The 22,449-nt window shown below is 43.8% G+C and overlaps 4 protein-coding genes and 1 pseudogene across 4 annotated transcripts; 1 reads left to right on the top strand and 4 right to left on the bottom strand.

Annotated features, from left to right (window-relative positions):
- Positions 1–460: 460 nt before the first annotated feature.
- Positions 461–2,758, bottom strand: LOC115694655 (uncharacterized). The gene is made up of 3 exons (XM_030621744.2): positions 1,766–2,758; positions 1,407–1,656; positions 461–741 (listed from the first exon to the last, which is right to left on the bottom strand). The coding sequence occupies exons 1-3, from the start codon at positions 2,644–2,646 to the stop codon at positions 553–555; spliced, it is 1,320 nt and encodes a 439-aa protein (XP_030477604.2). The 5' UTR covers positions 2,647–2,758; the 3' UTR covers positions 461–552.
- A 753-nt stretch (positions 2,759–3,511) lies between these two features.
- Positions 3,512–4,552, bottom strand: LOC115668667 (uncharacterized). The gene is made up of 3 exons (XM_030590077.2): positions 4,277–4,552; positions 3,828–3,959; positions 3,512–3,750 (listed from the first exon to the last, which is right to left on the bottom strand). The coding sequence occupies exons 1-3, from the start codon at positions 4,550–4,552 to the stop codon at positions 3,580–3,582; spliced, it is 579 nt and encodes a 192-aa protein (XP_030445937.2). The 3' UTR covers positions 3,512–3,579.
- An 878-nt stretch (positions 4,553–5,430) lies between these two features.
- Positions 5,431–8,557, bottom strand: LOC115666350 (protein NRT1/ PTR FAMILY 5.2-like). Its single transcript, XM_030588086.2, has 4 exons — positions 8,425–8,557; positions 7,834–8,051; positions 6,971–7,542; positions 5,431–6,538 (listed from the first exon to the last, which is right to left on the bottom strand). Exons 1-4 carry the CDS (start codon positions 8,555–8,557, stop codon positions 5,668–5,670), a joined length of 1,794 nt encoding a protein of 597 aa, XP_030443946.1. The 3' UTR covers positions 5,431–5,667.
- Positions 8,558–11,547: 2,990 nt separating this feature from the next.
- On the top strand, positions 11,548–14,199 carry LOC115693366 (reticulon-like protein B8). Its single transcript, XM_056315457.1, has 6 exons — positions 11,548–11,703; positions 11,897–12,091; positions 12,177–12,357; positions 12,450–12,591; positions 12,748–12,817; positions 13,748–14,199. The coding sequence occupies exons 2-6, from the start codon at positions 11,914–11,916 to the stop codon at positions 13,915–13,917; spliced, it is 741 nt and encodes a 246-aa protein (XP_056171432.1). The 5' UTR covers positions 11,548–11,703; positions 11,897–11,913; the 3' UTR covers positions 13,918–14,199.
- Positions 14,200–14,767: 568 nt separating this feature from the next.
- LOC115693363 (wall-associated receptor kinase-like 1) lies at positions 14,768–18,135 on the bottom strand (annotated as a pseudogene).
- Between the last annotated feature and the right edge of the window lie 4,314 nt (positions 18,136–22,449).

Raw genomic sequence — 22,449 nt, 5'->3', positions numbered from 1 at the left:
ACCGATGAATGCCCTTAAGTGCTTCATGTATATTTTGGTTTTTGTACAAGGGGGATTCCCTCAATTGTGAGGAAGGTTAGCTAATCCTGCTACACGATCAAAGCTCCAGATTACGATAGTAGTCTCCCCACTCCTACAAAGCTTACTGCCGAATCCGTGGGTAATGTCATTTTTGTTATATTAAAAAAAAATAATGGAGGATCAACCCAAGAATGATGTCGTGAAAAACAGCTTGAAGAGAGCTGGAAAAGCTCGTCTGTTCTGACATCGAAATGTCCATGGACCAGCCACAACTGTGAATGTCGGTATGCTCTAGAGCGCTCTTTCATGAAGCCACTGTGAGAGCGCCTTAAGAAACCCTCATAGCTTTTGTAGGAAACACGTTTCTTCAGAAAGCTCCGTTTTCTTCTTTTTTTCCGACTGATCTTGCGAGAGTATAAGCAATTCGAACGACCTCGGGGGTGTGAAACATACTCTACTCGAGCATTGCTTCTAATACAGAATGTGTACAAGCCATATCTATCTGCAGTTTAACTGGGGAGGCGTGTCGGATTACGAGTTAACCAAAGTCCCTCTACTTTGTGATGACAATCTTTCCCTGCCGTGGGGCTCGAACAAAGCATCACACGTGAAAGCTGAAGGCATGGCTGGCTTGATGTTGCCCGGGTTTAGAGGAAAAAGAAATCTGTAGTAACCATCGATGATTGCGTCGAAGTCACATGTCGCCGCCACTTTTGGCACCTGTTTTGAAAATAGAGGCGTCAGAAACGCCTTCACAGAACACTGCTCCGTCATTTAACATTTCCATCTACAAAACTGGAGTCAGCACAGGTTTTCGCCATAACCCCTTGATGTTAGGACATGAACTCAAAAACAATACAAAAGGCGGATCTGAAGAAGGGATCAAGAGATGGCCACCAAAATGTATGGTTTCTTCCAACTTCTCTAGAGAATTACGGGCGTCTTTGATCTTAGGCAGCGATGCACATCATGCACGAAACAGAACGTGGAAATGGAAGCGAAATAAAAGAAAGAAAACACGGCCGGTTTCCTTATCAGTTTTCTTCTTTTAATGACGGAATGTGGGCGCAATGCAACCATACAAGTTCCCTAGTCTATTCTATGCAGTCTTTCTATCAAAGCATACATGTTCATGTTGTGAATGTTTATTAGCTGCCCAGAGAGATTTCTGACCCGTAATTTGCCATGATCAGAATGTCTGAAGCGAACTCTAAATGTTATTTACCTCGATATCTTCCGCCTATGATAGAGTTATAGGATTAAGTACTTGAATTCCAATCGAACAACAATATAACAGGAAACTATGCTATCACAATCTACGCAAACTCGCAGGGCATGGCTAGTCTCGCACCGAAAATTGAAACAAGGGACGGCGAATTTAGTACCTGATAAATGTCCCGCATGTACCCATGAAGGTTGGGGTACTCCACCAGTTTCTTCTTCGTGCACTTGAAGAGCACAGTGTACACGAGATCGAACCGAACCAAGGTCGTGAACAGGCACACATCCGCAAGGGTCAGTCTGTCGCCGCACAAGTACCGGGATCGGCTCAAATGATCATCCAAGATGTCCAGGGTGCGGAACAACTCGTTCACCGCCGCGTCATACGCTTCTTGGCTCTGCGCGAACCCGCACCTGCCGCATCAAACAATGACAGACAAGCACCATAGGACAGCAACCGTCAAACGTTGAATGAGAAGCCAAAGCGCTATTCCTAACACTTTTTCAACACGTTCAGTTCTACCTGTACACTCCGTTGTTCACACCGGGATAGATCACCCGGTTCCAATCTTCGATCTCGGCCTCCAATTCGGGCGGCGAGAGATCCACCTCCGGGTTTCCGGCCAGCCCGTTCAGGCCCGAATTGAACAACCTGATGATATCGTAGCTCTCGTTGCACGCCACGTCGTTCCGGTCCACGTCCCACAGCATCGGCACGGTGCAACGCCCACTGTACCCTCCCCTCCGCAGCCCGTACACCTCCCTGAGGTTCCTGCGCCTATTGACCCTGTCCCGGCCCGGGGCCAGGTCGCCGCCTCCCGGGCCGGGCGTGTCCCGGAACTCCCACGAGCCGTCCGCGCCGGGGAACGCCACGGACACCGGCACGGCCTCCTCGAGGCCCTTCAGGGCCCGGACGACGAGCGCCCGGTGGGCCCACGGGCAGGGGAGGCCCACGTAGAGGTGGAGGCCGCCGGGCCTCGGGCCGGAGGGGCCGGCGAGGCGGAAGCGGGAGGCGGGGCGGGCGTAGCGGCCGGAGGGGTCGGACGGGGCGAGCTGGGACATCATGACGCGCCAGGCGGCGGTCCAGGCGGAGCGGACGGTGGTGACGAGGAGGCCCGGCGGGAGGGAGGGCCCCCACAGGAGGGCGGTCAGGGCGGTGAGGAGGGAGGAGGAGGAGGAGGAGGAGGCGGGTTCGGGTTCGGGTTTGGGGGCAGGACTGTGGAAGTTGCGAGGGTCGAGGGACATTCTGGGGATTGCGGGTGTGGTGGCATGGGGCTTGATGGTGAGGATGGGCTTGGATTTGGAGGTGGACGGGAAGGGTGTTGGGGCGGCGGAGATGGATGGAGAAGACGACGGCGACGAGCAGCGGCAGCCGCCGCCGCAGGAGGAGGCGGAGGAGGACATGGCCTGCGTGTTATCTGCTCTTTACCTCAGCTTCACCTGTGCGCTAGCGTAAGGCTGGAAAGGAAAAGGTGTTTTCCGAGTGGGCCGTGCTCACGTGACGTGACCGATTTGATCATATATATTTGCTCGAGCTAACAGAGCTGGACTAACAAATCGAAACCTGCCATGTTTGATTTGTTGTTTTCGATAATTGGTTCGAGTACTTAGTCCGATCAAGTTCAAGCTTAAAATTACTTCGCTCGAGCAGTTGTTGATAGATAAATTTCTATAAACTCAGATCGCATGTGTACATTATTGGTGACTATTGCGAACGATAATTAGCAATATAACCAATAAGCAATTTACCATTGTATTCTAAAGGGGAATTTTCCCTAAAATTTACAGTGACAGAGATATTTTTCCCCTCCCAAATAGAAGGCAACAAACTAATCACGAACATAATTTACGCATGAGAGTGGGAGCATGCATCTATTATCATCTATTATTACCAATCACCCAAATGTTTGAAAAAAAATAGAGTTGACAATATGGGTCATAAATCCATTTATTAACTCAGATTTAGTGGACCTATGTTGAATATGAGCCACTTAAACTTTTTAAAATAGGTCAAAATGGGTTTGAAATATTAAAGTCTAGATTTATGTGGGTCTATATGGAACAAAATACCAAAAGGAAGAAGAAAGAAATCTACCATGGTCTAAAGAATTAACAAGCACACATACTGAACATGCCAGTACAGCGCATCACTTTTCACTTTCATGAGCGGCAAAAAGAGGGTTCAGCTGACCACCTAAAACTAGAACCCAAAATTAGCAAAACTGGGCCAATCACTACACACATAATAAACACCATCTTCTTCCCCTTTGTAGGCCATCGCCTGAAGCAGCAATTCTTTGATAAGCGAGTCTTTTGGAATTCCAACTGAGCCTTGCATCAAGCGGCAATTCTTCTGAACTTCATTCTATCCTCATCTAACACGGCCATGTGCTGCTTCCTCTTCTTGGGCAACCTGGCCGTGCTGTACCCACTTTCGTCGTTAAACCGAGCAGTGGTCTGGGCACGCAATTCTTCCAAGGTCTCGCCTTCCTTCGCTCGCTGTAGCACCTGAGAATCACGATTGTAACTCCGGTTTAGTCGCACTTAGGAATTTGCCATATTTAGAGCAGTAGAAGATGACTTACCAGACGCCTTCCATACAGATGGCTGTTCGCCAGTGCTCGCAGAGCATACCGCGCCTCCTGTTTCGTGACGTATTCCACAAGTGCAAATCCTCTATGATTTCCATATGTCCTGGGCAGCCTCGACCTCTTAATCTGCGGAATCATCTCGTTGGTCAACCGAAATGCCAGAAAAGATAGCACCCTCTAACAAGTAAGGGGTACGAATTAAGTCGACAGAGAAATTCAATAACTTTCAAAGGAGCAACAATCCAAAATTTAGAAGACCGGACGAAAAATTCTGAATTTCGTTAAACAAGATGAAAGTCGAATTTGCTTATTAAGGAGAAGATCCATAAAATACCTCCACATCCATTGCAGAATTTGTCATTTGGACCAACAACTGTATTGAGCTTCTGAATACAATGGAAGTCCATGCAGTTGATAAATGACAATAGGGAAAAGCAAATTACCTTCCCAAATGGGAAGAAGTTGGAGGCAACGTTTTTCACATGCAACTTGGTGGAACTTCTGTCTTTGTCAGCTCTATTTAGAGCTCGTTTGTCTTCCCTTACTTGGCAAAACTGCAATGTTAGGGCATGCCTATCTAAGACGTTCCCTGGAGAGAACACAAATAAAATTTGAGCAAGAAATTTATCAAGGAGAAAAAAGAAGAGGCTCACTTGTAAATTCTGGCAAATATTTGCTGCTGTCTCCATTGAATCAAATTCTATAAACCCAAAACCCATTGGCTTCCCATTTTTCATGTGCTTCATGTACAGAAAACAAGAGTATCTTTGTCAAGAGTATGATATCAAGAGCAACAAATGCTCGTTGCGCATGAGCTTGGCGTTTGTAATTTCCCCTTTTCGGGAGAAGCGGTCGCGCAGGCGATCTTTCTCTACGTACTTGGGCAAATTTTTCACGATGATCCTAGACCTGCACATGAATAAAATACCAGTTACGAAGAACTGTTCGTTCGTTCTTTCTTTCTTTCTTTCGAATTCAACATTAAAAAAAACATCACGTACGAGCCAAACTCACATTGCTGCTGCGCGCTGAGAAACAGATTCGATCTCGAAACAATACAGAGAAACTCTTTGTGTTAATCCGAGCAGAAGGGTTACCGAGTTTTTCGCGCGCATCACATTGGCTCATATCATATGTGCGTTTTGGATAAACGCATAAACCCTGTTGAAGATATTTAGGATATTTTTCATGATTTTCCATTTATTTCATAATACTAAATATATACTAGAGATTCTCTGTATTTACTTTTGATTGTGCATATTCTTAATTGATATGTCACTTTGATTGTCATATCATAAATGAACCTATCATGTACCCCTCATTATTCAGCGCAAAAATATACGGAAATCACTCAATTCTCTTTTCCGCTTAGTTCTTATCTTCGAACATTATTCGGGTACCCAAAAAAAGAAAGATTACGAGGGCGATATTACCAGTCATGTCTCGATTATTTGCTCATCTTTTGGTTTCAGTAAGATGCACAAATTCCATCAATGTTACTTGTTTTCATTTTTGCATCATCTCGATCGGATCTGTTTAATCAGACATCCGATTTTAAATAAGGTAATCACAAGCCATTGGAGTGTACTTCACTAGAATTATTACAAATTTGAATGATGATGATGCACCCTGACTTTGATGCTTGACGGTTTGCAGCTAATATGTTCCGCAGGTTGACTCCTTACCATGCAAGTCACTAGCAGAATGAACTCTCTAAAACACTAAAATTAGCAAGAAAAAATGCATGAGGATTGATGGACTGGCTACAAAAGGGGGATTCACAAAAGTTTCAGCTGCTATGCATTTGCAGCAATACGTTCCCACCCAAGATGTTCTAGTCCTGGTTGTCTCGGGATGCCGTGTCGCCAATTGTCGCCATGGCCAACTCCTTTTGATACTCGGTTGCGTCCACATTGTACACGTATTTCCAGGCCACCAGGAGGAAGTACACCAGATTGACAAAGCAGAGGACGGCCATCAAAGCGTAGTAATAGTCCAAGTGAGACTGGTTCAAGTTGTTTGTGATCCAACCCGGCTGGCCATTCCTCTTGGTGACGGCCGAGACTGTTTGGAGGAGGAAGCTGCTGAGGAAGTTCCCGATCCCCATGCCGGTTGTGTAGTATGAGGTCCCGAGGCTCTTCATGCCCTCAGGTGCCTGGTCGTAGAAGAACTCAAGCTTCCCGGCCTCAAGGAAGGCGTCGGCGACACCCATGAGGATGAACTGAGGGACGAGGACGAATATGGAGAGAGGGACGATATCGTGCTCGCCGACTGTGCCGCGCTCCCTCGCCACGCTCAGCCGGTTGCGCTCAGTCAGGCTGCTTGTGGCCATGACCACCATGAAAAGCGAGAGCCCAATCCCCATCCTCTGGAGCATTGTGATCCCCCGGGGGTGCTTTGTGTAGCGACGCATCACAGGCACAAAGACGCGGTCGTAGAAGACCAGGCTTATCAGCAAGGCGACCTGTATGAAGGCCTTGAGGCTCGCTGGCGGCATCTTGAAGTGGCTGCCGATGCTACGTTCCAGGGTTGTGCCCTGCCTGATGAATAGGGTTGCGACCTGCCCGAACATGGCGCTTGGGACAAACGTGGCGATCAAGATCGGGACCATCTTGAAGATCTGCTTGGCTTCCTCGACTTGGGTCACGGTACACAATATCCAGGATGAGGTAGGTCCGGTCTTTGTGGCCGCCTTATCGAAAAATCTGTGAGTCGACAACCAAAAATCTCAAACCAATGCCATGTCCAGCAAATTGCATTACATCAAAACATGCAAGCAGTTTCTGTCAATCACCAAAGTTCCCCAACAGCTCAATAGAACGAAACTGAATTCGGGATTGGTCAAAACACATCAGAAACAACCCATTATGCCAATATTGAGGCCATGTTCAATGTGACACTGAAATCACATTAATACATTCATCCATATAGACGCAGATTGCAATCCTATAGTACAAATAAATCCGCAGATACTGAGCTGCTATAAACTAAGCATTGATGACGAACCTTTAATGTAAGCGTGCTGTCAATTCTGAGCCTACCGGAACTCGCATACTCATCTACGCTAAGTTCATAGAGCATAGTACAAATAAAGCTGTACATACTGAGCTGATATAAACTAAGCATTGATGACGAACCTCAACGTAGGCGTGTTGTCAATTCTGAGCCTTCCGGAACTCGCATACTCATCTATGCTCAGTTCGTAGAGCTCCTTTGGGTCATCGGGGATGCGGACCCTCCACTTCTTCATAGCCGCCACTACTACTTGGGCCAACCTTGCGTAGGAACTCCTTGCTTTCTTCTTATGCCTGTAGAAAGGAGTGCCTCCCAGGAACACCAGCAGCGCGAGCCCAAGCCCGACGGTCTGGATGCCGTAGCCCACATCCCACCCAACGTTGTCCTGTATGTACATCATGACCGTGTTGGCGAAGAGCGCGCCAGTGAAGACGCTGCACATCCACCAGTTGAAGAAGGACGCCTTCTGGACCCGTTCTCGAGGCTCGAAATCGTCGAACTGGTCCGCACCCATGCTCGAGATGTTGGGCTTGGTCCCACCATTGCCAAACGCAATGACGTACAAGGCGAAGTAGAAGAATCCAACTTGGAAGGGCGTTGCCTTCAAGTTACAGTCTTCTTCTTTCACTCCGGGGCCACATGAAGGAGGACTCAGTGAAGGCAAACTCACTGATAGAGTTAATAGGATCATCCCCTGTCAAAGTAGCCATTGTGAACATAGGTTGCCACAAAGAACATAGCATCAAAATGTTCAACATTGAATCTTCTTAAACAAAAAAAAAAAACAAAAAATGGACGCAAATTTTCAAATAAATGAAAAAACAAGACGATGCAGTAAAAGTCCTCTTTCAACGAACCAAGATTGCTTACACTAGAACTTATAAGCCCAATTTGTAGTATATACCAGAAGTGTGATTAACATTGTCTGTATAGTTTCTCAAACGCACGGGAGCTTCGGAGGGCCAGTTCCAGGAAATACTCTTACCAAGAGATAAATGATGCTGGCGATGACAAAGGTTCGATACCGGCCGAGATGGACGTCCCCGATGTACGCACCAATAACGGGGGTCATCCATACTACGCCTGCCCAGTTGGTGACGTTGTTGGCGGAGTTTACGGTTCCTTCCCGCAGCCTCTTCGTCAAGTACAATACCAGGTTCGATGCGACTCCGTAATATGATATCCTCTCGAAAACCTCGTACGCTACATAGATTAACGCATCCCTGTCATATAAAGCAAAAAGAAAAACTAATGCACCCTACCGTTTATGAATCAAAAGAGTTAACCACAGTCGGCGGAAAAAAAAATGCTGCTCTTTTCTTTTGTATTGTGTGGTCGGGTGTGTTTTGAATAAGCTTCCGTGCATCGGACAACTTTATGGAATGAAGGACTTCATAAAGAATTGCTTCCTCCATGCCGCCGCGCCGCTCGGGAATCGAACTTGAAGCCCTTAGATTTCTTGAGGCGCAAGATTCGACCAATTTACCAGCTTGGGCTATTCTTTGGGTTCGTGAGGAAACGGAAATGTTCTTGCTGATGCCTGTAAACGATCAAAGAGAAAAAGACACGGCATTACCTACGATGAAGGAACAAGCCTTCCATCGCCCGGTCCTGGATCTCCGGACGGGTCCGCCTTTGCGATCCACCGTTCCATCTTGCGTGTAGGCGTCTTCACCGTTCGCCCCGCCTCGCTCTTCGACCATGCTCATCGTTTTTATCTATCTATTTCCGTAGTAAACTGGTGCAAATGCTTTGCAAATTGAGTTCGACCTGACCGCGAGCATGAACTTCTTAAAAAGTTGGAGCGATGCTCCAACTGGCCAGATGTTTCCGTTCAGGTTCTGTTTTGGACAACGAATGTACTGACAATCTCGTGGAATGGACGAACCAAAGTCACGATGCCTCCAAAACTACCTTAACAACATCAAATAGTCGCCCCATGCTTTGTGAACGACCTGATTTTTCTTTCCCTAATTCGGTTAGATTAAAACAAATCACCTTAGTTATCTGTTTCGCTCCTCTCTCCATCGTTGCGGTTAGGCCGATAAACAAATAATTGAAGACTGTTATTTCATTTGCCTCATTTTATCGATCTATAATTCTTTTTCTCAAACGTCCCACTACTTTTCCTTAATTTTAAATTATCATATTGCGCCTCAAAGGTTGGGATGCCACCGAGTGCGAAACTAGAGATCTTTTGATTGGAAGCAAGTTCATTGTCCAATATTTTGTCCTTTCTCTTCTTTGCAACTACAAGGCCGCGTTTGTTTTGTGAAAAATAAGTGATATGGAAAACATTTTCCGAAAAATAATCGCTTGTATCTTTTACAAAAATAAATGAATGGAAATGTTTTTCATCGTCCATGAAAATAGTTAGGCATAAATTGTTATTAATGATGAAAACATTTTTCGTTGACTAATTTTTCTATATGATATAAGTAATCATTTTTCAAAAAATGTTTTCAAGTCACTCATTTTCCGCGAAATGAACACACTCTAAAATGCTTTTCAAATCACACAAGGCTTTATTTATCTACCTCTTATTGGTTTTGCCTTTGCAATTTCACAATCTCTCCTTTTATATAATTAACTCTCTCAATTAATGTCGGATTTCTTATATGGACATAAGAGCACACACATGATGGTATGATTTACTCAAAACTAATATGTCAGACAACATAAGAACTACAAAAACAATTAATCGAGAGAGAGAGAGAGAGAGCCCATGAAGAAGCCATACCGTGACCATGGTCGCTCGAGCTTTGAGCTCTCGACAGCCATGATCGCTCGAGCTCGAGGCTTGCAATGCCGCCATGGCTGCTTAAGCTCCAGCTCGAAGCTTGCAGTCGTTACGTCCAGATTCGGCCTCAACACTTCTGCCCCCACGGTCATCTCAAGCTCGAGCTTGAAGCTTGTGGCTGTTATGGCCAAATCTGGCTTCAAAGCTTGCAGTCATGGCCGATTGAACTTGAAGCTTGTGATTGCCATGGCCAAATGTGATTTTGAAGCTCGCAGCCATGGCCACTAGAGCTTGAAGCTTGGAGCTACAACCTCTTAACCTCGAAGCTTTATGGCCGTCATGGCCAGATCGAACTCTGAAGCTCGGGGCCATGGCCGTTTGAGCTTGTACCATTTGATCGCCACGGTCGGATTGGCTTCAAAGTTCATAGTAGGGGCTACTTAAGCTCGAGCTTGAAGCATGCAGCTGCTATGGCTTCTCGAGCTTATAGCTTATGGCCGCGGAAGAGCGAGTGGCCATGGCCAATAAGGTCTAAAGCTCGTAGATCTCGAGCTTACAATCATCATGGTAACTCGAGCTTTCAAGCTACGGCCAAGGCCGTAAAGGGTAGTCATAAGTGGGTATTTACGAGTTGAAATAGTGGGTTTTGAAGATTTCGAAGAAGAAGGAGGAGGAAAAGTTCCCGTCAAAGAGTCAACGTTTGAAAAAAAAATCGATGTCAGAAAATATTTAATCGGATCAATGCCACGTCAACAAAATCCGTAATCTTTCAGGTTGGAAATATCGAAAGATTTTAATGCCACGTCAGGAAATTTCTTGCCTCCAAGTTTCAACCCTTGACTGGGGCCCGCAAAAATTGATGGCTCTAATTGATCAGGTCAATCCCATTGTTTCGTCCTAGGCAAGCGAGCAATGACACGTGTCATGTGTTTGACTTAGCATATATCCAAAATGTGCACACGCAGCACAAATATATTTCAAAATCCGATAAAGAAAAAGTTAAACCAAATGGATTTATTACGAAATATTCGAATTCATTAGATAGTAGAAAGAAGTTATGGATTGATTTACACACTACCAAAGAAATCGTACATATATGTGGAAAGAAAAGAAATATTTCGAGATTTGAAATTTTTTTTAGAGAGATTGCTGTACGATAGAAAATATTTAAAATATTAATATCAAAATACACAAGAGATAGAATAGAATTATCAATTTTAGCATTTATCCATTTTGAAGTATCTAACAAGTAAGTAACTGGCGATATTTTAGGAGGAAAAAAATTAGAGAACAACAAGAACGTCTTAAAAATAGAGGGTCCTCTTTGTTTTCGGTAACAATATGGATTACCAAGTTAATGATGTTCCTCCAAATTTAGAATTCTAGAATGTGGATGGATATTTTTCCGGTAATTCGCGGGCACGGCCGTAATTGACTGGCTATCTGGAAGGGAATCGGTGCACAAACCACCGTGGCCGTACACCCAAGCCTGCGTTCCCGACGCAAGAATCTAATCCACAACCATCGGTTCCATAAGTGGATGGTTATTAACTTATTGTGTAAAAGAACAAGATTCATAGTTGGGTCGACAATATCGCGACATGAAGGAGATACATATATCCCCCTCACGCAAAAATAATTTCTGGGAACGTGGATTCTGCCGTGCCCTGAAAAAGGGTGGCTGCATCGGTTTCAAATGACTGGTCGTCCGGATAGCTCCGCAGTCTCATTCCATGGACAGATGAATATGACTGCGATTTTCACGTGGCGAACTTGGTCTCTCTCTGTCCCCCATGGTTTTCATTTCGTAAACGTTCGAATAGTGACCCAACTAGTAGCAGGAGTCAACGTAGTTCAGCGCATTGAATTGAATATAGACTAGTCATCAAGCTAGGAATTTTCAACTGGGCATCAAAGTCTCCTAGTCATCATCATATATAGTCACCCTAAGCACGCGAATTGCCTTCAAACGAATTCAGGTTTCTCATCTTTGCCTTTCGTTCTTCCGCATTTTTCAAGCTCTTTTGCGCACTTTGTTATCGTCATCCGTGTTTAGCCGACCTCGCTGAACTCTCATTCCTTGTCGTTGCGAAAGCCGAACGCTTTGGCCTCTCGGTTCGTGCTCTCTGCTCTGTTTTTTTCCCAGTTTCTCGGCTAAACCAGTACTAGTTTCTGTTTGGTGCTACAATCTGCGTTGTCCTCCGATAGATGTTTTGAGACTTAGAAGGGGTCAAGTCTTTGCTGGCAGCAGCTTCAGAAGGCGTTAACACAAAACTCTTAAGAAATCTCGATTCATGAATCGGTGCAGGTCTTTTCTGTTCGCGAATGGGAACAATGCCAGAAAATATCTTGAACAACATCGTGGAGTCACTGGCGGAGAGCATTCCGAAGCAAGATGCTGCTGCACTATTTCAGGAGGAGAACCCACACTCAGCGGCTCCTTTGTATAATAGGCTCTTAAACCGCCAGAAGACGGTTCATCATGTTTTGGGCGGTGGAAAATGTATTCGCAACTTTCTGATCCTTGTATCCTGTATGTTTAACTGCTGCACTCGCTAATGAATCTCTTCTGAACCGAAAAATTGCAGCTGCTGATGTGTTGCTATGGAGGAACAAGAAAATCTCTGGCAGCGTCTTAGCCGGTGCAACTGCCATCTGGGTGCTTTTCGAATGGCTTAACTACCATTTCTTGACACTCCTCTTCATTGCCCTGGTTTTGGTCATGCTTGCTCAGTTTGTTTGGTCGAGTGCTTCTGGCTTCTTTAGTAGGTGAGTGAAGTTGTTATCGTGTTAGATTACCCGATTCGAAAAGTTTTTACCATGTCTAAATTCGATGAATCGCTGTGTTTTACTTTGAGCAGGTCATCATCACAAGTCCCTCGTCTGAAACTACCTGAAGAGTTATTTGTCAACGTTGGCATGGTTGTTGGATCTGAGGTAAACAAAGCTTTGGGGTTTCTTCAGGATGTCGCTTTGAGCAGAGACTTGAAGCAATTTCTTGTGGTACGCATACTGATTTTTCCACCTCCACATATCTCAAGAAAATTGAACTTCGTCTCGGTGTTTCAGAGGCAAAAATTGCATTTAACTAGTCTCTTTTAACAAGCAAGAAGAAAAGAAGAAAGAAACTGACAGTCTCTGATGTGAAAATCCTTGCAGGTCGTTGCTAGTTTGTGGGCTGCTGCTATTATAGGTAGCTGGTGCAATTTTCTGACAGTCTTATACGTGGGTAAGTGAGACTTCACGATGTCTTTACAGTTTGACAACCTGAAAGTTGAATTGGCTTATCATTATGTGATATACTTACGATGCAAGTTCATTTGTTCTGGTACGATCACATGAAGCCTTATTTCCACTTTGACAAAAATAAGTAGTTGTAAGATTAAAACAGGCTTGATAAAAGTCTCAATAATTGTAGTGAGACATTCTCTTCTAGGGAATTGCTTAATGGTTCTGATGCAATTAACCTACACGTTAACGGTTGTAGTCACATGAAATTGACAAAAGAGGTAGGCATACCCAGATACAAGATGTAATTCTGTAGCAGCAATGTAATGGCGCTTACTTGAAGAAGCTTGCTTTAATGTATTAATTGTTTTTTTTTTTTTGGTGTAAAATGTAAGTAGTATATAACAGATGATGTACAGCAGCTTAGGGGCATTCCCCAGCATTACAACTAGTACTAATAATTCGAGAATATGGAGGTAGGAAGTCTCCATAAAGTAGCTAAAACAAAGTTAGCTTGCGAAGGTTTGATTTTTTTGTATAGTGAAGCTCTACCTCTTACATTTTTCCGCACCTTCGCCAAAATAATCTGAATGTCAGTTGGATTGTTTTGAAACCGCCTATGGTTGCGCTCCATCCAAGTGCAATATACAGTCGCTAGGAAAGATACTTTGAGGAGTTTCGCTGCCAAATCTTTGCCTCTTGTTGCTCTAACCATCCATTGAAGCTCCTCATTCCATCCCCATACATTACGCCTAATCCCGTAATGTATTAATGTATTAATTGTTGTCCTGCATTTCAAGGTCTGAAAGCATTTATAGAATCACTACTTTGCAGAACTACGAAAGGATACTTGTTTCTGCTCATTATGTAACTGTGGTGTGTTAGTGTTGAATTCTTGAAAGCTGAAAATCTTGGTTCTTCTCGTTTGAAGGTTTTGTTGCCGTGCATACCTTGCCCGTTCTTTATGAGCGATATGAAGACCAAGTTGACAGCTTTGCGTGCCAGCTCCTTGGACAGTTTCGAAATCACTACCAGAAACTGGATGCAGGAATCTTTAGCAAGATTGCTGAGGCAAAGCTCAATGCCAAAAAGCATGAATAGATTCACACCATTGGAAGTTTATGACCCATTTGCGTACCTTATTCATTCGTTTTTGGGGATTGGGCATTTACTGCCATTCCTATTGTGTTCTTTAATGCGTCTGTGCTAAATCAACAATTAGATCATGTATTTCAAAAATCATACAGCAGATGTTACACTGCTCAGAAATTCAGCATTCAAAAAATGGCCTAGTTGTTAAGTTGATACTTCTTTCCTAATGGAAGTTGCTGTATTCTTTTGTTTCCACAGTTGAAGATGATCTCCCTCGACTTATTAGCTTAAGATATTGGGTTGGACTTTCTAATAAGATGTCAAATAGTCCATCCAATGTCCCACATCGCCTAAGTAGACTTTCTCAGGTTCTAGGACGTGCGAGTACAGATTGCCACTATCCTACTTGCATTCGCGGCTTCCATACCCTTTTGTCATTGAGGCGCGATTTTGTGACTTCTAAATCTGTCACCCAATTCAACCAAAAAAATCTATCTACCAAGATCAAACTTCTAAAGCAAGGTGAGAAGGAAGAGACTATGATAGTTGCTAAACTCGCAAAAGATATGTTAAAACTTGAATGATAGTGTTAGAAAATCTAACCCAGCATTTAGGACTCGTTGTCAAATGATGTGAGATAATACTTTAACAACCCCTGTCATATGCAAGCCACTGGAGCATGGTGAAGTTATGTCCAGGTGTTGTACGGATGCCTTCTCTTATTTTGTGGACATTCCTGTCCTAATTCCTATTGATGCATCTGTTGGAACATGTACGAGTAATTCTGTGATTGCTGTTGCCATATAATATCAAATTGCCTCAATGAATGCGATAAATTTCACAATCTATGCCGAGTTCCTTTCCAGATAATTGACAATTAAATTCCTTTTCCCGTCAAGAACGAGCGTGACAAACGAATTTATAGTTTCTGTCCGTTGACATTTACACACAACAAAATCCTGATTGTCTTCTTAAAGTATAAACTCAACTACGAAAATTTAGACAGAACTAATTTACAATGATTCAATACAGATGAGTGGTTGCAAGTCCGAGAATGTAACTATGTCTGCGGGCACCACATATTCCGAAAGTGTACTCGTCTCACTCTTCTCTTGAGTATGTCCATGCTTGAGGGCAGGATTCTCCAGCTTCCTAATTCGCTCCAGTTCAATTGCCACTTCTTTCATTGGAGGTCGCATCTTCCCATGTAAGTTCAGGCACCTTCTCGCAATGCTCGCAAAGGCGATGATCCCTTCTTTCTTGCCTTGCTTCAGAACTTCAGCGTCCATGATGTCGAACAGGCGGTTCTCGTCCATCGAGAGGAGAAAATAGCTCGCGAGGTTTCTCTCCTCGCCGTCCCCCATAAATGAGATCGGCTTTTGCCCTGTCAAGAGTTCGACGAGGACCACACCGAAACTGTACACATCGCTCTTATCTGTGAACTGACTTGATTGGAAATACTCGGGATCTAAGTACCCGAATGTCCCTTGGACTCTTGTAGTCACGTGAGTTTGATCGAGTGTAACTGATTTGGAAGTGCCAAAGTCAGCCACTTTTGCGCGGTACTTGTCGTCCAAGAGAATATTAGTAGACTTGATGTCCCGATGATAGATTGGGATTGATGCCGATGAATGTAGATAGGACAAGGCTCCTGCCACTTCAGTAGCAATTCTAAGGCGTGTGTCCCAAGATACAAGAAACTCTTCATTCGGGTCATGTAAATACTGGAAAAGAGTCCCGTTTGATACGAATTCATACACTAAGAGCGGCGACTCTGTTTCCAGGCAACACCCCAGTAGCTTAACCACATTCCTGTGGTTGATCTGTGAGAGAATGGCAATCTCGTTGATGAACTGTTCGACTTTTCCCTTATCAATCGCCTTCGACTTCTTAATGGCAACGATTCTTCCATCCGTGAGCATCCCTTTGTAGACGGTTCCTTGCCCACCTTGGCCAAGTATTCTGTTCTTGTTGAAATTGTCGGTGGCCTTCTCCAAATCCTTGGTATCAAACAAATGGCTCTTCTCCACATTGTTCTCGGACGAACAGCTGTTGCTGCAACAAGAGACCCCCATTCTGTTTGAAGTACTTCTCTTTGAGCTTGATTTCTTTCCTTTTCTTCATGAACTTGTACAACAGCCACAGCAAAAGAAGCAAAAACAGTGCCCCTAGGCCTGCTCCAATACCTGGTTTATCAAAGTGGTATGAGCACAACCAAAAGCAAGCATCAAGGATCTGCAACTGATTTCAAACGAGGAAATTGGTAATCTGATACTGGAGAGATTTACCTTAGACGGCCTTTCTGTATACTCATTAATTGATTGAATAAAATGTTAATGTGATTGGTGAAAAAGTCTCCTTATGAAAATTTAGCATAGAACAGAACAGCCATCTAATCAGTCGAGCAGCAGCCAAATAAAACAAACAGAGGTATTGGTTGATTGATATTATGTTCGACATATTGTATATGTCGATGAGCTGATCAAGTTAAAAAGTACAAACTAATTAGGCTACAATTGTAAGAAAATATATGTGCTCAATTAAACAGCAAAATTGAATTCCGAAGAGCTACATAGGAACACCGAACATACGATCCACTGAAAGCGCTTCATTGTATATGCTTTTTCTAAATTGTGGGTTTCATCACTTACAGACTCAATGCAGCATTTATTTAGATGATAGGATGTGAAATTTGCTTACCTATGAGGAGAAACTTAATTGTCTTGCTTCCTTCTTCACAATCAAAGTAACCTCGTCGATTCACGCACTTTTTGCCGTGGCACCGATCAGTTGGATCTTCACATTCATCAACATCTGAACAAAAGATTGACCATCAAAATTAGTAGAGCTTCGTCTCTTTATTGGGTGCTTAGGATTGCATGTAAAGCTACGTCAGCCTCCAAAGAGCTACTTCTCTTTATTGGTACAGTGTGTCAACGTTACGTTTCCAATGATTGGTGTGATAAAATGTAAGTGGTTTTACCTTCGCATCCATGTCTAATATAGGGGTTACCGGTGAAGCCTCTATTGCAATAGCAATGCAAAAACGGCATTGCCACGCGATACCCTGAAAAGAAGCCGACTGTGCTGCAGTAATAGGAATCGCCGGAGATGTAGCCGTAATTGTAAATCTCTAATGCAGGTTCTGAGGATTTAGCTATCCCCCATTCTAGCACTGCTGCGAAATGCCCGCTCGCCCTCAACCCATCAAAGTCCGTAGTTGCAGGCACGAACTGCGACCTATCTCCCAAGAAGGCATAGTTGCATTCATTGTGCCCTGCTGTTTCATTGTCGAGCTGGAAATCGACGCTGAAAGCCTGAAGATACGAGGTAATTGTGGTTTGGCAGCATCCGTCGCTCCCCGAACAATTCATGTTCCCAACAACGTTGTTGTCTGCTCCGCAACTTGACTTGCATCCTATGATAGCAGACTCCGTGTCATCCATTAGAGCACGGATGTTGCAACCGATGGCGGTGAAGACGTTCCTTGACACGGAGAAGACAAACTGGCTTCCTTTCAAGCTCACGGGCACAAAGCTTCCATTGCCCCCGCAGTTCCCATTGGCCGAGTAGATTATGGGAAGACTGACGTTGATCATGCCGTTTTTGTTGCGTTCGTAATCGGGTAGAGAAATGTTAAGCACCCTCAAGTTGGCCTTCTTCAGTACCGGGACGGTGCCATTGCTGCTTTCCTGGCAGACGATCTCATACCACTCGTCGAGGAAACACCCAGTTCCAATCCCGAAGGGGAAGGGAATGGCAATGCCACCACATGTTTGGTTGCAACTGCCCTTCGCCAGAGGAGCCGCTTGCGATCCTTGTTTGTGAAGCAAAAGTGATCCTAGAAGCAGAAGAATCTGAAACATTCTCGTTCCTGCTTCTTTTGTAAGGAAATTGTGAACCTGCTGGAGGAATGAACAGAAGGCACGGTTACTTATACCCCTTTGTCTTCTGCAGTCGCCGGCCCTAGCATATCCCAGGATGCTTCCTAGAGCAGAATTGTCTAAGCTTCAGATCCTTCCTGGAGTAGAAAATTCTCCACCGAAGTGGTCACCTCTTTTAGCAGCCACAATGAGAAGAATGTTTCGATCAGGTTTGCTTTGATGGCTATCGCAATGTATTACTTTTCAGTCTCAGTTGACGATATGAGAAAGAAATTTATTTAAACAAAGAAAGATATTAACGTGATGAGATTTGAAGAAATTTTCTTTTGTTGCCCATTGAAGGGTCTTCTTTCTGAAAGGCTCTAAGCCACATCAGGACAATGCTTGACAATGTACTGCGAAATGGGAAAGTAAATGGCACTGGTGATCTTTGACCGGCACATAGGCAACAAGTCCATCGCTTTGTAATAGAGAAATGAACGAAAAGTCCAAAGTAAATTGCTAATCAGAGTCAAACTCTTAGACCGAGACAAGCAGAAGAAGTCTTGTTTTGATTTGCTTCCATGCAGATTTAGACATCGAGATCACCATAATTTAGCTACGGAATTGTGGCGGAGCTTGTTATTACGTTCAACCCGTTTTCACACAATTTAGTTTAGGCTTTTCTGGAACCAAGTTCAACCAATCTGGAGACTGATCGGTTCGGATAATCTTTTGGTGATTTATATAATTAAATTATATCTCGGGTCTGAGCTGTGCATGAAACCCGACTTGTATGGAGGATTTTGATTTGTTCAAATTCGGAGTGCCCTTCAATCTGAACGGGATATGGATTTCTTGGGCGGTGGAACTGGACTTTATTTTCTTTTGAAGAAGATTATCCAAGCTTTGATCGGTTTGTTTCATTGTTTTTCCTTAGACCAATGAAACGAGTTCGGGCATCTGTTGAATCTAGGAACGGGAAAGCAAAACTCACTTTCCTTTAAGCAAAAGTGGTTCCTTTTTTAATTTCTTTAGTCGTAGTGCCAATGGGAAACCTGAGTAATCTCTCTCATTATTGGAGCAAAAAATCATTTTTAATGTTCTCGAGCGTCGTGCATCTTGTAATTAGTCCCTTGCTTTTCTTGCTCAAGCCGTCTATAAAGGCTCTTTGGGAATCCTTTTGTTCCCCCAAAGAAGAGTAAAAATGTATGCGAGTCATGTGGCAAGTTCTTTAATTCCATAACGAAAGAGTGTGCGTCCCATGTGATTGAAGGAAACTAAAAAGTGATTTTCGCTCTAAAATAGTCTAATTATTTTGCTAATGCTCTGGATCGTGCCGAGACAATATTCTGAACTCTTGGCACTGTTTTATTTTTAATTTTTTTTATTAAAACTAAATATAGCAAACTATCCATGGTACGAGAGAGAGAGAGAGAGAGAGAGAGAGAGAGAGAGAGAGTAGAAAGCCTAATTTTTGAAAAAAAAATTATCCATGGTCTAGTTTAATAAACAAACAATGTTCAGTCACAAAAAGTTGGGCAAAAGAACACTACAAGTGCCATAACTTGTGTACGACGCTCACTTTGGTGCCATAAGTTTTTTTTTGATCACTTTAGTGCTAAAATTTTTGAAAAACGATCACTTAAGTGCTAAAATTTTTGAAAAACGATCACTTAAGTGCCAACTCCGGTGCCGTACACAATTTTTTGCCGGAAATCCGACGTGGCATTTTTTTTATTAATTTCTGAAGCTGACGTGGCTCGCCGGAGATTGGCACTTAAGTGATCGTTTTTCAAAAATTTTAGCACTTAAATGATCGTTTTAAAAAAATTTTAGCACTTAAGTGATCATTTTTCAAAAATTTTAGCACTGAAGTGATCCAAAAAAAACTTATGACACTTAAGTGATCGTTTTTCCTCCGACTTGGCACCAAAGTGATCCGAAAAAAAGTTATGGCACCAAAGTGATCTCCGTACACAAGTTATGGCACTTATAGTGTCCTTTTGCCCAAAAAGTTGTGCACCGTGATCATGAATAGTACTTCCCCACATGGAAGGACATTATCGACGGGGTATCGTGTGTGCATATCTAGTCAACTTTCTTATCTAGGATTTCTCTTTTTTGCTGGTTTAACTTTACTCATAGGAAAATAATTTGAAGTACCGAGTTTTGGATTTTTTTTTTTTGGGATGAAAATTCGTTTGTGGGCAGATATATCATGGGTACAGATTAGAAATTTTTTGTGAGACGAAAGTTAATTTGAGTAAATGTGTTTGAGTTTTTAATTGTATTAACTCTTTTATAAAAGCTTTTATTTTTGTTTGGCAGACGTAGTTCAGTGGCCTCCACCTTCACCATGTCTCGCAATGTGTGAATGTGGAGCACTTGTGATCCGATCTCGTACTAGTCGTTCAAGAAACACCCGCCTTCTATTCCCAAGGGGGAAGGGCATGACGATGTTTGGCTAGTGATGCTTGTATGCTGATGGAAACTAGGATCTAAAGGTATCGAAACACCAGGTTTGCCATTACTTTAGATGTTTCGTATGTGCAGGAATCTAACCTGTGAGCTTTAACCATAAGAAGGGAAGAAAGTTAAGGATGTGGGTGTGATTTTCTTCTGTCCTGTCATATCCTAGACAACAGAAACATTAAAGCTTGATAAGTAGAGGCCTCTCTATATCTTAAGCAGCCAAGTGAAACCCTAAGAATGAGAAAGTCTTCCCTAGAGACAAAGACAAGCATCATTACTTGGACAGCGAGATCTCCTTTGCTTATGGGATTTTCCCGATTCAAAATTTGATGGAAATGGGTTGGAAATTCACCGAAGTATATCTGCTTCAAGGTGATGACTTTGGGGAAAATTACCAAAAAAGTCTTAAACCTTTTGCAATTGTGCCAATTCAGTCCTAAACCTTTTGTAATTGTGCCAATTCAGTCCATCCGGCCACTTTTGGCCGGCCGGCACTGACGTGGACGCCGGCTGGCTGACGTGGCAATTTTTAATAATTGTTTTTATTATTTATCGAACTTTTTTATTTTTTTCTCTTTCTTATTTTTTTCCCTTATTTTCTTCCCCGGCTGTGGGTCCGGCGAGGCGAGAGGCTGAGGCTGGCGAGGTCCACCTCTCCGGCCATGGGCGAGGCTTCTCCGGTCATGGGCGAGGCCGCCCAGATCTGGCGAGACCTCGACGTTGCCATGGCCGGGCGAGGTCGACCTCGCCAGGCCATGGTGACGGCGAGGTCTCGCTAGATCTGGGCAGCCTCGCTGTCGCCGGGCGAGGCCTCACCCAGATCTGGCGAGGCCTCGCTGTCGCTGGGCGAGCTCGACCTCGCCCGGCCATGGCGAGGTCGCCCAGATCTGGCGAGACCTCGCCGTCGCCTGGCAAGCTCGACCTCGCCCGGCCATGGCGAGGCTTGACCTCACTCGGCGACGGCGAGGTCGACCTCGCCGTTGCCTGGCAAGCTCGACCTCGCCCGGCCATGGCGAGGCTCGACCTCACCCGGCGACGGCTAGGTTGACCTCGCCGTCGCCGGGCGAGGTTGAGCTCGCCCTGGCCATGGCGAGGTCAACCTTGCCCGGCGACGGCGAGGCTGGCCCTCGCCAGTGCCGGCGAGGGGTAGCCTCGCCCATGGCCGGCGAGGTGGACCTCGCTGGCCTCAGCCTCTCGCCGGTCGCTGGACCGGCGACCGGGGAAGAAGATAGGCGAAAAAAAAAAGAAAGAAAAAAAATAAAAACAATTTCGAAAAATAATAATAAAAAATTATTAAAAATTGCCACGTCAATCGGCCGGCGTCCACGTCAGCGCCAACCGGCCAAAAGTGGCCAGATGGACTGAATTGGTACAATTGCAAAAGGTTTTGGACTGAATGGGCAAAAAAAAAAGGTTTAAGACTGAATTGACACAATTAGAAAAGGTTTAGGACTTTTTTGGTAATTTTCCTGATGACTTTGTTTTATGGTTTCTTCTATCTTCCTGTGACCCGCTCTCATGGAAGCTTCGGTCATGCACTTGCCCATAATTTGAAGTGAACATTTTGTGTGATTATACCTATAACGAGTTTTTTGTCTCATCGACTCATATTTTGTTCGAGTGATATATATCCTTGACTTCTAGTGCTTCTCTTATGTTTCTTTGATTTTCCCTCTAAAAAGTTGGATTTTTCAGTGTCTCCAAAACGTGTAACCTCAAACTCCAGCCTCATCAATGCCAATGCCATGAAAGAAAAATGAAATTTGAGCCGAGATGCATCATCAAACACTTGGCTGTTCACTCTGTAAATTTATAAACGTTTTTTTTTGGTCAGAAAATTTATGGAGGTTAAAAGAGGTCTCTTGAAACATTTTGCTTTTGCATGCTCGAATTTTGCTGTTGAAACATTAGGGGAGAAGAGCCAGACAAATATGAAGTTTCACTTGGGAAGAATATACCGGACCTGATCACGATACAAATTGAAGATAGTCGAACCTAGCATATCAAAGGATGCTTCCTCGTGCAGAATTTGAATGATTTGGTGAAAATGTGGCTATAAGCCTAGAAAGTTTTATTATTAATCTTTTTTCCTTCTTGATAAAAGCAATGATGAACCTTTCTAATGTTATTTTTCTTTTAAAAATTCTTTGAATATGCTTTTTTTAAGAGTTTGTAGAAACTAAAAAGAGAAGAAAATTTTGAT

This window comes from Syzygium oleosum, unplaced genomic scaffold (assembly GCF_021117445.2).
Source record: "Syzygium oleosum isolate NSW1041296 unplaced genomic scaffold, Sole_v2.1 Sole_v2.10, whole genome shotgun sequence".
NCBI classification, from domain to species: domain Eukaryota; kingdom Viridiplantae; phylum Streptophyta; class Magnoliopsida; order Myrtales; family Myrtaceae; genus Syzygium; species Syzygium oleosum.
This window is presented reverse-complemented; position numbering and strand designations above follow the sequence as displayed.

Coding starts and splice junctions, on each gene's coding strand:
- LOC115693366 (XM_056315457.1), top strand. CDS start 11,914: ATGGGAACAATGCCAGAAAATATCTTGAACAACATCGTGGAGTCACTG. Junction 12,092..12,176: donor TGTTTTGGGCGGTGGAAAAT/GTATTCGCAACT, acceptor GAAAAATTGCAG/CTGCTGATGTGTTGCTATGG. Junction 12,818..13,747: donor TCTGACAGTCTTATACGTGG/GTAAGTGAGACT, acceptor TCTCGTTTGAAG/GTTTTGTTGCCGTGCATACC.
- LOC115694655 (XM_030621744.2), bottom strand. CDS start 2,646: ATGTCCTCCTCCGCCTCCTCCTGCGGCGGCGGCTGCCGCTGCTCGTCG. Junction 1,657..1,765: donor GTGAACAACGGAGTGTACAG/GTAGAACTGAAC, acceptor TTGATGCGGCAG/GTGCGGGTTCGCGCAGAGCC. Junction 742..1,406: donor ACATGCGGGACATTTATCAG/GTACTAAATTCG, acceptor TTTTCAAAACAG/GTGCCAAAAGTGGCGGCGAC.
- LOC115666350 (XM_030588086.2), bottom strand. CDS start 8,557: ATGAGCATGGTCGAAGAGCGAGGCGGGGCGAACGGTGAAGACGCCTAC. Junction 8,052..8,424: donor GGCTTGTTCCTTCATCGTAG/GTAATGCCGTGT, acceptor TAATCTATGTAG/CGTACGAGGTTTTCGAGAGG. Junction 6,539..6,970: donor GACAACACGCCTACGTTGAG/GTTCGTCATCAA, acceptor GTCGACTCACAG/ATTTTTCGATAAGGCGGCCA.
- LOC115668667 (XM_030590077.2), bottom strand. CDS start 4,552: ATGGGTTTTGGGTTTATAGAATTTGATTCAATGGAGACAGCAGCAAAT. Junction 3,960..4,276: donor ACTTCTTCCCATTTGGGAAG/GTAATTTGCTTT, acceptor ATGATTCCGCAG/ATTAAGAGGTCGAGGCTGCC. Junction 3,751..3,827: donor ATCTGTATGGAAGGCGTCTG/GTAAGTCATCTT, acceptor CGTGATTCTCAG/GTGCTACAGCGAGCGAAGGA.